This window comes from Larimichthys crocea, chromosome XVII, assembly GCF_000972845.2.
Source record: "Larimichthys crocea isolate SSNF chromosome XVII, L_crocea_2.0, whole genome shotgun sequence".
In the NCBI taxonomy this organism is placed as follows: Eukaryota; Metazoa; Chordata; class Actinopteri; family Sciaenidae; genus Larimichthys; species Larimichthys crocea.
Window position 1 is genome coordinate 16,488,821 of NC_040027.1, and position 17,598 is coordinate 16,506,418.

The 17,598-nt window shown below is 40.3% G+C and overlaps 1 protein-coding gene across 2 annotated transcripts in view; it reads right to left on the reverse strand.

Annotated features, from left to right (window-relative positions):
- Positions 1-14,427, reverse strand: part of polrmt (polymerase (RNA) mitochondrial (DNA directed)) — a 43,162-nt gene extending 28,735 nt beyond the window's left edge. For both annotated transcript variants that reach the window (XR_003464049.1, XM_027290336.1), the window contains exons 1-9: positions 14,107-14,427; positions 13,248-13,346; positions 11,805-12,718; positions 11,536-11,669; positions 6,521-6,707; positions 3,275-3,424; positions 1,684-1,851; positions 1,019-1,189; positions 138-377 (exon numbers count right to left, since the gene is read on the reverse strand). Coding sequence is in view for 1 of the 2 variants with exons in the window: in XM_027290336.1 (XP_027146137.1) it covers positions 138-377; positions 1,019-1,189; positions 1,684-1,851; positions 3,275-3,424; positions 6,521-6,707; positions 11,536-11,669; positions 11,805-12,718; positions 13,248-13,346; positions 14,107-14,248 (2,205 nt within the window). In the remaining variant the exon portion in view is untranslated. The remainder of the gene's footprint in view (positions 1-137; positions 378-1,018; positions 1,190-1,683; positions 1,852-3,274; positions 3,425-6,520; positions 6,708-11,535; positions 11,670-11,804; positions 12,719-13,247; positions 13,347-14,106) is intronic.
- Between the last annotated feature and the right edge of the window lie 3,171 nt (positions 14,428-17,598).

A 17,598-nucleotide genomic window follows, 5' to 3' on the forward strand; every position in this document is an offset into this window, starting at 1 on the left:
GTCACCATGTTATCGAAACCGTCTATTTGGAAAGATCACTTAAGCATTAATCACTACCAACGCCAGGGTAGCCAACTTCTTTGATACCCATGTGGAATAGACCAATTCAGCATTTGGAAAGTGCACTTCTACTGTACCTGGCGTGTGCTACGGAAGGTGTACATGTGATAGAGGATTGGGATGAGCTTCCTGTCAAAAGCCGGGTTCAGGATGTCGCTATTGATTTTGAGGTTCTTAACCATTATATCCACCATCCAAGTGCCCAGCTCCAGGGTTACTATGTACGGCCATTGGATCTCTCCTCCCTGTAGCGTTGGTCCTGAACTCTGCTCCATCTCCAGCTTACACCACTGCTCCCTGGGAAGGACGTCATACTCCTAAAAAGACACACACAGTGAGCTACATTGTTTGGAAGACACGTCAACATGTGTGAGAAAGATATCAGTTTTAACATTCAGACCTAAGAGAATTCATCAAACAGGTGCTGTTTTGTGATCTAATCAAAAAATAGCCATAAGTTCTTAAGAAATGTGATTAATATTTTGACTCATTATAGTTACAACAAAAGAACACAATGATGAACGCATTATTTTAACTACAAAGGCTGCATGTGAAATAACTTGCATGAAACAAACACCTTACCTAACTTCTAGACTAACTTGCTCCTCCAGTATAATGAGCTCTTGCTTATTATAGTCTTGATGACTTTAGCAGTTTTCCCCAGTGAACCAGAACCATCAAAACACTGGTGGAACACTGAGTCAGTGATACTGGCTATGAAATCCCATTGAGGTCATTTATTCCACTAAAAAAATACAACAACGCATCGATGAGGTGATGAATATGGTAACAAAATATTCCACCCATTTAAACATCTGTCACATTTCTGATTTATTTAATATTTTGTCTTTCATCTTAGTTAATTAGTTTATTTATATTCTTCACTGCTGAATTTGAGGACCTGCATATGTACACATATGAGAAGATATATGGAGCACGATGATGATGATTTCTTTACCTTGGTGTCTTTGGCAAGCAGGTCTGTGTAATCGTTGTAAATGTTGCTCAGTTTTTCCACCGCCTGACTCTGGTACTTCTGCCGCACAAAGTATTTGGTGTAGACCCTGTTGCCCAGATCGCTGGCTAAAACCTTCAGTGACTCTCCACTGGGAGGCATGTTGGCAACACTCTGGACATGTTTCAAAAGGTCAAACAGGAGAAAACATTTATCACAATTTTGTAATAAAAAGCAGATCTTTTAGCAGATCCGATGAAAAAGAAATCCTTCAGTCAGAGGGGAAATCAAAGTGAAAATGCTCTTTTCAGAATTAACATCTCATCCTGTGTGTTTCTCTAAGCCGGAAGCAAAGGTGTCTGATCAAAGCAGGCTCTCCTTTGCTGCCAAAGATGAAGCCTGATCCTTTTGCAGCTGCTGTCACTGTCAGCCACTTGATTTGAGTTTTGTGGTTTCCCAGATTGGCTGGGTCGTATTGCACAACGACAGTGTTGAGAAAACAAAAGAAGCGTAACAGTGACATCACAACACATCTTTTTATAATGTTGTAGTAAAGTGAAGCGGCTGTCAATCAAATCTCTTTGTCTCAAACACTGACATGTCTTTGTTAAAGATGAGACTTCTGGCGTTTCACTGAGTGGTAGGCTTGGTTAGGTGGTTTGTATTACCTGTATCATGATGTCAACATACTCGCTATCCTGCAGCAGGCAAAGATAGGGATAAAGGTTAAGCCTGTAGTCCTTGGTGTTGGTGTTAGCCAGGATCATCTTGCTCTCCCTCAGGGCCTGGAGGAGAATATTCTGCCAATGTGCCCGCTGATCCGCCAGCAGCTTCCTCTGAAAGGACAAAACAACTGGAGGTCATCCATGCCATGACAGTGACTGCCAGCGGGAAACCCTTAAAGAATGTGTCAAATGAAACAAACACTCCTGCAGCAATCCTTGTTTATCACACACTGCATGGACCAGATGGGAAGCCATTATAAATTGTGAGGCTGCAGATAGGACCACCTCTCACTGGAGACAGAGGTATTGTGCAACATGACTGTGCATTAGATTTGATGGTTAGGCTTGTTTGCCTCCAGATGACAGATGGAGAAAACAACTGGGTCACAGAGTTATTCATCTTGTTTGGGGTGACTTGTTTGGTTTGGAGCTGGGATGTATATAATTTATCAGTGATAGATTTAGATTTATCATCCCCATTCCAGTATATTTAAGTTAATGGAATAGTTTAATGTTTTGGGAAACACTATATGCTCAATATTCACTTTCTATCCAGGAAGTGAGAGAAGACTAATAAGACTCTTATATGAAGCTATAGCCAGTAGACCGGTGGTTTAGCTTAGCACAAAGACTAAAAAACAAGGTAAAGAGCTACCCAGGCTGTATACACAAGTAAAAAATCTGCCTACCAGCACATCTAAAGTCCTCTAATTAAAAGAATTACATGGACACAGCCAGACTAGCTGCTTAAGTGAATCGCTTTGTGGTTATAGACTAATACTAATAATTTAGCTGTACCTGACAAGACATGACTGACATGATGTACATGTGTCTGTGGCAGTATTGTGGTTATACCTATGTTCTCTGCATGACTGTGTCTATGTATTAATCTTCACTATTCAGAGTTTTACCCAGTCTGACTGAAGCAGAGACACAGCCTGGATGGTGGCAGGAGAGGTGACTCTGAGTTCTCTCCAGAGGCCTCCATTACAATACATTATTATTCTGCTCTGCCTGTCTGTAAATGCTTCCTGACCACCAGAGACTCTCAGCCTGCTCGCTTCCCACATAGCCCATCTGCAGAGGCAGACGAGCCAGGCTAGACTGTAAATGCCAGAGTTGGAAAGAAGGGACACCACAGGAATATGATGTTTCTGCCTCTAACCTGTCAGGCCTAAATGCATATCATTTCAAAGTTTATATCAGAGAAACTTTACTCATAGGAGACAAAGATAAATAGGAAAGGTATACGTGCAATTTTCTGCAGCTTAAAGAGACAAAATTTCAGCACAAAAGGAGAAGTTCATCACAATCTGACAATAAAATACTGATGTTTTGATTTCTAGCATGTTTTAGGATTTAAGGTTCATCAGAGATTAGAAGGTTGAACACTGAGCACCAAAAAGTCTATTTATGACAACTCAATTTCATAACACAGCATTTTTGAGTATTTAAAGTATTTCCAGATTTTTAGTAGTCTTGTGTACTGCAAATGCAATGAAGATGAAGAGAGACAACAGGTGGGTATGTTTACCATTTTGGCCATGTTTTTTGTGACGGGCTTAACAGCTTCCACAGAGTCAATGGTGACTGTGCAGGACTGTTCGATGCTGAGCTGTTGCTTGAAACGCTCCTGAAGCTCCTCCCGAGTGAAGTCCAGTTTGGGGTACTGGTGATCTACCCTCTAAAAGACACACAAAGACAGAAAGAATAATGCATGACATTAAGGGACTTTCTTGCCCTGTTATTAACCTCTCAAGACAGCAAGATTGTCAGCTTAGTTTTAAGCATCTCTACACTACTTAAATAGAACCACTTGAATTCTGGACACTGGCACTACACAACCTGCGAATAAGCTTTGTCTGAAAGGATCAATTCAGGGCAAGAAGTAAAGACAGCTTTTTCAGGCCAGTGAGTGGTAGCCAAGTCATAAAAGCAAGTCAGTCTGCTGCCAAGAGTTTCAGTCGCACATGCTTTGGCTCAGAATTGCACAAAAGCAAACAATGAATTTGTTATTCTCAGTTTATTACTTATTCTTATTTTCAGGATTCAACTGAACATTACATAGCAGGCTAGTCGACAAACAGATTGGTGGTGATGTTTAGAGCCAGATAATTTGTTGGTGACGTCCCTGGTACTTACAAAAGTTGATGAGTATAAAACCTTTACATGCAGTAATCTGTGGCATGATGGAAAATAAACCCAGCAAAGTGGTGTACTATTGATCAAAAATAGCCTGAGCTGAATTTCAGAATGTAGGTGTGTGTGGGGGCGTAGTAGTAAATCAACCCCTCACAGTCATACGCCTGACAGACCCCCTGCTGCTTTTTACATCCCGTCAGATCACAGTGGTTTGCACTGACAAGGTGACAAACTAGGTATCACACTAGTCATCGCCGCTTTTCTGCTAAAGAAATAGGATGTGCTTCAAAAGACAATTACTGTTTAAAGACATAGTGACCTTGCCAAGGTAATAAGAGCACAGGATATTATCGGTACACCTCGTAGAAAGGTTATAGACATGTGTGGATGCAGTACAGCAATAAGAACATTTACTAGCTCATAGACAGCAGACAAGATGTACTGCAAATCAGGACTCTAAAAGATGAAGCATGGACAGCAGCCAGAGCAAAGCTTAAGGAACTGTGGTAGAACATAAATCGCTCACCAGACAGCTCCTGTACAATAATAGAGCTTCAGAATATTTATATGAGCACAGAAGCAAACGCCTCATTATCAGCAGACCGGGGTGAAATCCATAGATAGCGATAGTGATAAATGTGCTGGCACAATGGTTCTGCAAGTACAAACTTGCTGCTTGTGGTCTATAAAGAAAAGCTCTAGAGCTGCTCTAAATTATTTTTAAAGTACAGCTGTGTGGTTTTATTTGAATACTTCATAAAACAGAATGAATTCAAATTATCATACCTATAATAATGTTTTCCTTCTTGTCTGTGCTGTGTAAATCTTGTAATGCATTTACTGGATGGATTAACAAGAGTTGACGAGGAGGCTGAGGAGCGTACAAACTACTTTTAGCATTGTGATGAAAGCAAAAATGTTGATAAAAGGGGAATACATATGTGCCTGTTTCCAGCTGTTAATAATAAATCAAACAACAGAACACCATAAAATCTCTGATGACAAGTTGAAACTAGATCAAACTGCATTTTGTACGAGCATCAACTTAATCAAAATTCCAGCTCACACCAACAAATAATATTCTAATTAGATTGTGTGTCTGCTGCTAACACTGATTCAAACCACTCCAGAGACCATCCAGTCTGCTCTTCTGTTATCTAGTGGGCCAGTTATTTGGACAGGCTTTCAGTCATTAAATCAATCTGACAAAAAGCCACAGTCACAATCAGATAACCAACATACTACTTAGTCAACCTTACAAATGCAATCAGTGGCAACAGCAATGGAGCTTTCACATTTGACCCCACTTTCACACACGCTCTTAAAGACAAAAATACACAACCTGCTGATTGCTACCATCACATACACAAGCCATCAATAATATAAAGTAGACCTGAAAATACTGACATGTCACTCAGATGAAGATCAAAGTAAATATGGTGGTGGACGGTATGATTGAGGCTAAAAATACTGCAATTGAACAAAAAGCTGTTAATGAATCATGTGAGAATCAGGAGGGGAAGGAAGGTGGGAAAAGGGAGGAGAGGTGAGAGGAGGAGAGGCAAGGAAAACGGAGGACCCATTAGAAAGCAGAGTTGGCTCACTATAAATAGGGCAGTGCCTGTCTGGCTGTGAAGGGGTGACAATCAAATCTTTCGTAGTCACGCTGGAGCCTTCTGACAGCTCTCTGCAGCTTTGACTCCCAAAACATACACAAGACTCATTTTTAATACATTTTCTTTTATGCTTATTAGCTTTGCATGTAATGGCACTGCTTATGCCACATTTAATTTACAGTAAGTAACACAAAGTGGGTTACAACAAACATCTAAAGCCAATGCATCTCTAAATGCTTAACTCAAAGTTAACTTTGATGAACCACAAGGTTTACTACTAGGTCCACTGATATTTCTCTGCTAATCATCAAATCACCTCCTACATTTTCATGATATTTCTCTGCTAATCATCAAATCACCTCCTACATTTTCATAAAATTTCCATAATAATTCCAGTCCATATGGCAATGATATTCAAAGATATACCAATGGAACAGCCAGACCACCACAAAAACAGGTGGTCTGGGTGTTGGTTAGTTCAGTCGATAGAGCGGATCCGACCTGCGGCCCTTTTGCTGCATGTCATTCCACTATCTCTCTCCCCACATTCCTGTCACTCTTCAGCTTGAAAAGGCCAAAACATATATCTTTTTAAAAAAGTGCCATTAAGTGTACCAGTAACTGTGACGGTCAACCAGCATGCACCAGCATGCACCAGCATGAACTCCCCTAATTGAAGTCCTTTTGAGTTTCCTGCTTTGACATGTCAAAATGCCTGCTGTGCAACAATCCATTAAAGACCCTAAAAATCTGGTTTCAGATCTTAAGTATTGAACATTTAGTGTCCATAACAAAAAGAACAACAATAAAAGTATGAGTCTGGAAAAAATGTAGTTTCACATTCAAAAACTCTGATTATCTGTCTCAAAAGGACTATGTGGGTGTAGTTGGATTGGACTTGATTGACAGTGGTCTGGGAACATCAGCAAATAGGATGATATTAAAAGCATTTCAATAAAATTCATGAATCATGTTCCAGTCTCAACATAGGTGGTACAAATGTTGAAGCTAGCCTGTTATACCTGTGTGTAGAAGTCCTGAACCAGCGATGAGGAGCAAGGGCTTGCGTTCACATTGAGGTTGGGTTGGTAGTCAGGCTGGACGATGCGTAAGGCCTTTAGCACCATGTCTCTCTCATCTTGTCGGAACACACACTGACTGAACACATCATCGACAGACAGGCCGTCCTCCTCCATCTGGCTCAGGCACCTAGATATACAGAGACATATACAGAGAGGTTCTTATTGGCCTTTAGGCAGCTGTGGAGACCTGGGAATGCTCTTCAGAACTAGTGACTCAATAAATATTTATTATTTTGCCAGGTTCTGAGATTTATGGCTTTTAAATCTTACTTATTGGATTTGGGATAGAAACATGCCGTACAGGCTCTCTCCAATGACTCATATGAGAGCTCTGTGAGTAAGAACTGCCAATGGGACAATCAATGGGGAGTGTTATAGTAGCATTAAACTGATAGAACAGCATCTGGTTAAGCTGTCAAACAAAGGATATTAAGGGAGTTTAATATAATAGTGTGACATGTGTGCACAGTACATGGATAAAACCAAGAAGAAATAAAAACAAGATAAGAAATGGTATATTCTTTGCATTTATTAGTTTTCTACACAACAGCATACAAACACTGTAAGTCCTAGATATTGGCCTGTCTCACCAGCACATGCTCACAGTGTGTAATACCTATGGCTAACACAACTGGAATAACCAACTCCTAAAAATTTACTTCTAAAATACTTTTACTACTTACTACAGGACTTTTTCTTTCCATTAGCGGAGCTCAGTTTCTCTTTAGATTTAGCATTCAGAAAGCTAGCCAGAAAATCGTCCGATCAGATGACACAATAAGTAGATTTTAACTTACGTGGGAGATTATAGTCATTATGATGGAGCAAACTCTGGAGAATGATCACAAGTTCAGAGTTCACAACCTTCTGACCTGCCTGTTTGATGCGGGAATAGGACTGAGATAATCATTTAACCTGCTGGGCTACGGATTAATTAATCTTAAAATAAATAAATAAAACTCCTCTGTCTATCGGATCATTGTATATCTCTCAGCTTCCCTGATTGACAGATGCAGAATATCGCTTCAGGTAATTTGCATTGACAAGCTTTTCCGTCAGACTCAAAGTTTGATTCTGAGGCAGATGGGCGCTTGACGACATGAGTGAAATGTTTATTTAAATAGAATCTCACAGAGATCTCCTACGGAGAAGCGCAGTCTCCATGAGTGGACTGCAAAATGCAGATAATACCGATGTGCAACCAGTCCATGGAATACAAATGAGCGGTGTAGATTATTCCATAACTCAATTTCATTTATAACACCAAAGAAGGTCTATGAATATTTTCAGACTAGTGGATTTTTAATCATGTGTGATTACAGGGATTCAGGGGTTAAAGTGATAACTGTTTTGTTTGTATAAATTATTCATGAATGGTACTAAGCTGTACAATGACATATTCTTGGTCCAATTAAATATTTTCTACAAAGTCAAACATTAACAGGAAGCACAGACACAAAGGCTGTGTACTATAAATTATACAAATATAAAAAGCGCGAAGAGAGAGTGAAAACCTATTTAATTAGCAGTGTATTTCACGCTAACTGGATGTCATCCAAGTAATGTATGTATCTATGAGTATGACCTGCAGGGTACACTATGCTTTATTCATTAAGGATGTCACATGTCTACAGGGGTAAAACCGTATTAGTGCCATTCACACTTTGAGGTATAAAGCCTCTACCCAACAAAGATTGGGGAACCCGAAGAGCACGTTTGGTTGCACTGCCTCCTAAAGGCTAACAACAGAACTACATGACTAAGCCAAGAGACCTATTTGTCATCAACCACAGAGGATGAGAGAGCTCTGCTTCCCACCGCAACACCTTTCCCTCAAGACAATTATAGACAACAGCACACTAATTACCATCTGAAGGAAACCTTTACTCAGCAGCTTCCACCAACTTAATCTAATCAAAGGTGAGCAGGGCTCTGCTCATGAATGAATAGATGCAACAAATAAAACTTTCTGTAAGAATATTCTGTCATATGTTTACAGTTAAAAAGGTATTATGTTATTAAGCATGTTATTTAAAATTTCTAAAGCAAGCCAAAGAGGTCAAATTTTTTTGTATTTCCACTCATGCCTCGGAGTCTCTTGTGATGCAATGTGCAATTTTGGTCTAAGTAAATGAGAGAGCCTTGAACAAAGAAAGGATTAGTCTGGGTGCTGCCAGTGTGGTCCAAAGAGAACAAAGAGAGCAGAGAGGTTGAAAGATAGAGTATAATCAGCCTGGTGACTGCTCTGCTGCACCCTAGGGAGCAAAGAGCTCTGGAGGACACAGCACTTACAAAGGGGAAAACTTAAAGGGATAAATGTGTTCGTGAGTGTGTTAGAGAGACAGGAGGAGCAGGGTAAGGAATGGGTACATCGAGGGCAAGGATGCTGCAGGGGAGACTTCAGAGGCGAGAGTGATATTAGGAGAGAACAGGAGACAACACAGTAAAAGAAAAGACGGGCAGACAACAAACAACAAACCGAGTGGCAAAGAAAACAAAGATAGTGAGGAAGGTAAGAAAAAAAAGAGAGAGGCTGCTTGGAAAGAGACTGAGCAGAAGTGCTCCACTGCAGAACAACAATGTCATATAAGCATCGGTTTACTGTGATCGATGGACCAACCAGATACTTGCCGCCAACCCTGCCGCCCTGCCACCTGTCCCTCTATTGGACCACGCTGCATAGGGTGATATCCCCAGGGTCCAGGAAGAAAGTATGTGTGTCTCTCTGTGTATGTGTGTGGTTTGTACAACAGCTGTCAACGGGACTGAGGACAATGAAGCTTTCAAATAACTTATCAAACCGGCAGTGACATAGGGGAGTGATAAGACGTCTCGTTCTAACTGCAAAATCATCAGTTGTAGGAGTGGGTTATATTATACAGTGTGTTTCAAAGGTTTACAAGGTGCCTTCTCCAAAGGGACTTAATCCATGAAGGTCAGACTTTCAGAAGACTGAAGGTCAGACCTTCAGTAGACTGAAGGTTGTGGGCTAAAAGTCAATATTCTTTTAACTCAGACATTTCTGATGACGAGATAAGACTCTCTCTCCAGTGGACAAACAATGTAATTGCGACACCATTTCTAAATGACCTCAAACCAACCTTTTGCATTTGTGTACTGCAATTTATCAGTACCTAACCAATAACAACATATACAGCATGTGCGATATGTTAAAAGTGGCTGATAAGTTCTCGTGACTTATGACACCTAAACACAAATACCTGATAAATAAACCAGATTCAAATAACTTTTGTGGAATTAACTGATTTTGACAAGGACTGTCTGAATACACCTGTAAACACCTGACCAGTGTAATAGGTGCTCTGGGATACGGAAGGCTACAAAGACACATTACTAGTGTCCTGCAAAGTCGAATAGAAATTGATATGATATAGTCTTGAAATGTAGACTACAAAGAGGGCAACTCCTGACCTGGTACATGACTTATGTAGTCTATTTCGGACAAGGGCGTGTGTTTTATGAAAGTACATGTTCAGCTATATAAACACGTCACCAGCTATATAAACACGTCACCATGCATTACATTAAATGAAACAAACATCCTGTGCCCTGTAGTTTTTCCTGCTATAATAACTCCAGACTAATGCTAGGCTCCTCAAGAAAATTCAATATGAGTCCTGCCACTGCCTGGACAGCAGGCCAGCTAATTGTATTGGCTGCCATCAAACAGGCTCGCACACTGTGACACATGTAGTCTTCTGCTGGAGCTGTGAGCTGTGCCCAGAAGGTTTATACTGCATGTGTTAAATGTCACGTAATAATAATAATAATAAGTGTGGGACTGACACAAAGTCAGTGACATAACAATTCAATTAATAATACTTAATAAACAGTGATTTGTCAGGATCACCTAGTTACCACAGAGACAAAACTGGGCTACTGGCTGCCAAGGTTGTCCTTCATGAAAAAAGTTGCAACAACCTTATTGCTACAAAAATGAATGAAATACACCACAATGCATGTCAGCAGAATTCTGCTGTATTGTAACAATTCAATAAGTCGAAGCCAACTTAATTACTGCTGTCAGCATGCAGCCACAACCAAAAGGTGTAAGCCGTGCAAAGCTGTAATAATCATTAGAGAAACAGAATCAATCAACAAAATAAAAAGACACTCCTGTTGGATGCTCAAAAGCACAAAAAAGGAAAATCATAATAAACACAATTGGGTTTTAGATGCATATTAACCTGTAGCAAAGGAATCATGATTTAGATTGTAAATGCCCCATGCATGTTGAGCACTGTTGAGCTGATTTACCTGTTGCATCATGAGTCACACTGTACAGACTGTATGAGATGCCAGTCAATATATTATATTGATTAACACTTAAAATGTATTTAAATATTGTACAGTAAATTAGTCTAAATAGAATTTATATGAAACATTTTACACAATCTTAGTAACCAGAATAATCGGGATATAATGTCAAGTCCAGGGTTTCCACTCGTAATTGTTATCTCTTGCAGTAATTAAACCACTGTAGCATGCAGTGGAAAAATTAATGCTTGACATTATAAAATACAACATGAAGAAAACACAGTAGATGCTTTCAAAGTAAGCGGGCTATTCAGCAACTACCAGAGGGCGCATTACTGCACTACTTCTCTGACATCCTTATTTTTAGATCAAATCTGCCACAAATAATGACAACCACAGCTACAATCATAAATAAGTAATATATGCCAGGACTCAGAAAGCATGTGCAAAAGTGTAAACCATGAGCATAACATGACCCCTGCTGGTAAGCCTCTATATTGCCACTGCCCTGCTTTAAAAACTGACATCGCTAAGAATCCTCACAGTAATAACCCTCTTGTTAAGTATAAAATGATAATGAATAAATATGTCAAATGTTATCACAAATGCACTTTTCATGAGCCTTGTTCATGGGTGGTGGTGAGCATGTGTGTGTGTGTGTGCGCGTGCGTGCATACCTTGTGACAATCTTTGGGGAGCAGTTGGGATTGCGACCCATACACTCTAGGGCAGCACAGTAGGAACCCAGATTTGGCTTCAGACCAGCCTCTTCTAACAAAATGAAGATGCGGCCAATGTGATTCAATGTGCCCTATAAACAGAGAGAGAGAGTTTTATGGGGGGAGCATTGAACTTTGCTTTCACACACACACACTTTATACCAATGTTCACTCCAGAAATGTTTAATGACATCAAGGAAACAAGTGTCTTAGTGTGTTGAACTCACTTTCTTGGCCCACACCCTCATCAAGATGTTGTAGATGTCTGTGTTCAGATGTTTACGTCGACTCATAACTCTGTGCTGGCTGAGCAGGAAAGAGTGTGCCCTGTCAATGTCCCCGGCAAACACACACCCCTCCAGGTAAGCGCAGATGCTCAGCACGATGTCCCCACATGCTGTTCCTACAGTGGCCTCCTGTAGGCGCTCTGGGTTATGTGAAGACGTCCACTGGTTCAGTTGCTCATTGAGCCTTTTCTCCAGCTCCTCCAGCTCAGCCAGCTCTTTGGCATCGGTAACTGTCTGATTTTGGTCCTCTTTACTGCAAACCTGTTTTTTAGCGTGCTTCGGTTTCCCTTTAGATACTTTATGTGGCATGGCTGCTGCTGGCATGGGTGCTCTCCCTGCTGCAGCAGTAACAGCAGCAGTAGCAGCACCAGCCGTAGCAGTAGCAGTAGCAGCGGGGGCAAGCGTTGAAGAAACTGCAGCACGAATCTCATCAGACAATGTCATGTGCCCTCTTTTCTTCTTATTAAAGGGCACAGTCTTTTTAGCTGTGGTAGATATAATTTTTTTTGAAGTACCAGGTAGCATTAAGCTGCTTTTGCTCGCTTTAGATTGGGCTGTAGGTTTCTCCTTGACATTCTTCTGTATTTTCAGCTCGAGGTGCTGCTGTTTCTTAAGTTTGTTTTTCTTTTCCTCAGTTAATTTTTTCATCCAGCGGCTGGTCTGAGATTTAGAAGCTCCTTTAGCAACAGTCTGTCGTGATTTAGGAATGTCAGTTTTTTCCTTAGGTGTGCTTTTGGGACCCTTGCCAGATATACCCCCCCTTCCAGCGGACGGGGCTTTAATAAACTGCACCTTTGCATGCTGGACATCTAGAACGACGTCGGATTGGAGTTGGGTAATCCTGGCCTCAAGCACTGAGAGCGAGAAACAGAAAAGACATGTGATGTAAAATTTGTACTACACTGAAATTCAGAAAGAGCTATAGGCAACTACAACAGCGGATTAGGCTTTGCAGGTATTCAAGTGTACACGTATTGTAGGACATACCAGATTGTTATTGTAATGTGATGAGATACATTTTTTGTGATGATTTCTTTTATAGATTACCTTATTTTTCCGAGGTTTATTAAATGAATTGGCATAATTGAATTAATGATAACTATTTGTATTCTGTTACTTCATTTAGAACAGTAACTATATACTGTATTATGGCACACCTTGCCTTTAACATACACATAACATTTAGGTGATATGCCACATTCGTTGTTAGTGTTCAGTTGTCCCACTGTTGAAAGGGACATTAAAAATGTGATTATGGAAAAGTCAAGTTTATAGCTAAGTGTAATCAGCGTTACACTATTTTCAGCATGCTACTTAGCGTGGTTTGGTATTAGAAAAACATATTAGAAATGCAGCAATATGCTGTTGTCTACAATAACATACCGTCTAACAACTGAGACTGTTCCAGTACACGCTTCTTTCCGTCTTCTGCCTTTGGGAATACAAACGAAACATTTCTTTTTTGAAGCTGCAGAGGTGTCACTGAAAAACAAACAAACAAATAGATTATATAATAAATGTTATAGACTTAACATAAATGCATAAATGTGTCTTCTATTCCTTACCTAATGTTCATTTTGCTACTTTTTCCTCCACATACACACAAGGAACATTTGGTGGATTCAGAGGTGTTTCAGTTTAACAAGTGACCGTGTTAACTAGTGACCAACAGTCGAACGGTTGTCGTAGTTACGACAGGTGTTGAAACAGGAATGCCTTCTTTGTTTAGTTTGTCTGTTTGTTTGTTTTTTTCTCTTATCAACGTCACCATGTCAAAAATGTCGGTGTTTTGTTTGACAGCTATTCTCGTCCTGTTTCAACAGCTGTCGTAACAACCGCTACGTCAGTCGCTAACGGTCACCAGTTAGCACGGTCACTGGTTAAACCGAAACACCGTCTGCTAAAAAAAGGAGTGTTATTGTTAAGTAGTAGTCCAACAGGCTTTTCCCATAGAGTCTCTAGCATTATTAGTGTAAGTTACATCACGTTTAGTTATTTTAATGAACAAATTCAACTAAAAAACAGAAGTTTACTCACCAACCGTTAAACGCTAACAGTCAACAAACAAAGCAGGACCTTTTTTTTCTGTTACATGAGCTAACCCAGCATTATTATATATATTATATATATATTATATAACCCATAGAGTTACTTTGGGTTTAAACCCACACGTGTGTGTGCAGGCGGTGCATGTTGTGTGTCCTGTCACTGTACTTCATGTGTGACATCGGACAGCACTCACCTGATATCCGTCTGACTGCGCCGCTGCTCCTCGACACGCACAGGTGACAGCAGTCCGCGAAGGACACGCGAGCAGCACACCTCTCAAACAAACCGCGGCGGTGCAGACATCTGGCGAGGGCACACACTCTGAGAAGGGACATGTCGACATGTAATAACCGCGTTACCTCTCTGCACTAAGTCGCCATCTTAAATGAGACTAAGCTAGACGCGAGGAGCCGTCGATGATCATCGTTTTCAGACGCGGTTAGATGATCGCAGATGCATCGAGTGCAGCTTTTCTCTGCTTTGCTGATTTATACTTTGTGTTTCCAAGGTGACAGTCATCATCAGCTGGGGTAAGCTTTGCACTTTACACTTTACTCTTTTAACAAGGATTTGAAAAGGTGTAATAACATCATTTGTCTTACTGACTTGCAGGGTCAGCTGAGTTTTGCAAATGTTTAAAATATTGTTATATGATTACACAACATTGTGTAACAGACTTTCCTGTCTTCTGTACTTTTCCAAGGCCCATAGTCTGTGATTTGCATGTTCAACTATCAATAAGTTAAACATATTGACAGACTTGGAGCCATGTAGTATTGAGTTTCAAACGACAAGTAGTCCAATACTAACTGTTAAAGTTACACAGCTCATGATCTTGTATTATCATTAAAATACCACAAATTGGACAGAGTTTTATATTAAGTTTTTAATGTGCACATGATGTCTTAGACACATTGAACACGCTATTTAGAAATAAGGCTCAGACTATACAAACTTTCCATCTGTCACAATTAGGCTAGGTTAGGTCTTTTAAATATATAATATTCAAATGTATTTAAATATACACGTTTATTATTTCAGTTCATTAAAATGAACCAGATATGATGGGAAAGAAAAATGCTTCAGTAACTTATCTACTTTTTACTACCCACTGATGAGTAGGTAGTATATATCTGTATATGGATGTCCAACTTTGTCAGATTTTGACATATTTAAAACAGCACACTAGCAATATTTGGCAACACTAAGTATTACTTACCAACCAGATTATGCTAGATTGACTTAATAAGGTTTTTTTTCAATATCTAAACTGCATATCAAAATATGTCCTTCTCTTTTTCTTTATATTTTCAGTGGCTAGACTGAAATGTTCATAGACAGTACATAACATTAGTTTGAAATATGGTGAGTTATGTTTGGCCTACAGGTGGCAGTGTCATCACAGTGATTTAAAACAGGACTAGAGGTCAAACAGGAGGTGAAAATGAGTGTCCTGCAATGATACAAGAAACATGTTTTACACCCCACAGAAACATAGGTTTCCCTAAAATGTCATGTAAGTTTAAAGTCAGTGGTATAGCATATAGTTTAGGTTCAAAAGGAAAAGGGCACGTTCTGACTATACTCTTGTGTACTGGTTATAAAAAAACTGGCTGACATTCTGTAGGTTTTCTTGTTCAGACATGAATATATTAAATGCAGCAGGAAAAGTTATGAATTATTTCGCATTAAAGAAATGAAATTCCCAGAGTTTCAAGCTTCTTTTTGAGCATGGAACACATTTTAACATATTGTATTTTAGTGTATGTTATCTCAGGACGTGTGCAGCAACTACTGCTATAAAGTTATTGTAATACTTCGTAAGAAAACACTGTGTATAAGGTTCCATTTCGTTTAATTCAGTCTGAACCTGGTAGTATATATATGCAACCCGCATTCATGATGTAAAAAGTACTTGTCACAGCCCATTGAAAATGATTGTCTTCTTCTTCGAGTCGATTTAAGAAGTTCAAATATCATACAGTTTAAATCAAATCAAGTGTGATTCAGCTTCAAATTGAAAGTAAAACTAAATGTATCTCATTCACATCCTGTATACTTTCTGACCCCCAGCAGTGTCAGCCTCCCCTTGTCATGCATCCATAAAGCATTCTTAAACACTTTAGCAGCCCTTTGTGTCTCGGCAGGCTGGAGGTTAACACAAGCACTACTTGACAGAGAGAGGAAGAGAGAGAGAGAGAGAGAGAGAGAGAGAGAGAGAGAGAAGGGGGGCTGCAGAGAGGGAAATGAGGTCCAAGCAGTACATCTTTTCTCAGTGGAGGCAGTGGCTGAGAGCACAGCGGTGGGTGTCTGCTGCTGAGCTGTAGGTGAGGATCAGGAGGTGTTTGTTGCCACGGTTCATGAGCAGGGCCCCTTGACAGCCTCGTTTGATGTGGTTGGCCCCTGTCGGCGGCTGGCTCTTTGCGCTAGTGTGACAGTCATTGCCGGGTGAGTGACTGTCAATGCCTCGACCGACAAAAGAGGAGAAGACAGGCATTCATGGGGCCTGATAATGGCCAGGCCAGGACAAGGCTGCCATTCTCGTACACTTTGATCATGTGGATTCTTTTGCACACCTTTGTAGGGGCTCCCTATTTGTTTAACAGATGGAGAGAAGGCTGTTTTTGATGGAGATACTTCTCTGTGAGATGCTTGTGTTGGTAAATGCCTTTGGCATGTGTTTGTGTTTGCGTGTGAGTCTCTTGTGTGTGTGTGTGTGTGTGTGTGTGTCTGCACCACTTACATGGAATTAGTGACCTGTCACCATGTGGGAAAAAGTGCTTCTAAGGAACTTCACTGTGAGACTCCACATACGGGATATCTGAGAGGTCATATTTAGGAAAACTTTATTAAAACTTTACTTTTATTTGGAGACAGCACATTAGTAACTTTCACAGTCTAGACAGATGCAGACATTAATTCTAAATTATTAGTCATCACATCACATATTTTATGTCCATTACTGTCCATTACAGAGGCAAACATCAAAATGATCCTCCAGGATTATCCACATGCCTTTACTGGACTGCTATGACTCACACAGCTCTTACTGGGTTCCCCACACATGCATTTAAAGATGGATTCAATTAGTGAGTCAGTTAAAACGTTTTAAGCTGTGTCATGCTACCAATGTTCTATTTACAAGTGTATCTTAACAGAATATTTTGAAAGAATGATGTACACTTCGAACTTTAATGACGTTAGGCCATTCACACGAAGCTACTGAACCTATTAGGAGAGTGGAGAAACGCCGAGTCAGCAAAGCATTTTTTAGAGTGCTTTTTTTTCCCATCCGCACCACCACCAGCCATCCTGTCGTGTCCGTGTCATCTGTTATGTGCTTCTGATATATCAGATTAGCAGTGCACAGATGTTTCACCCCTGACAAGTCACATTTTTTTCATCAAGTTGTATCAGTCTATTGGATCGCTATCCTGTGAAGATCTGAATCTCTCAGAACTCTTCACAGCATCAGATAGACAACCCACTTATCATAATGCCACTGACAATAGACAATTGTCACGAAGCAGGATATGCAAAGGCCATATCCTCAGTGGGGCTGAGTTAGAGTGATCTGGTCAGTTCCTTTAACCACGTCCGGATGTTTTTCAGCCAACCGCAGCGGACAGCTTCAAAGATATGAAGCACACCTGTGTTGGACACCACAGGCATTGTTGGACAAGCA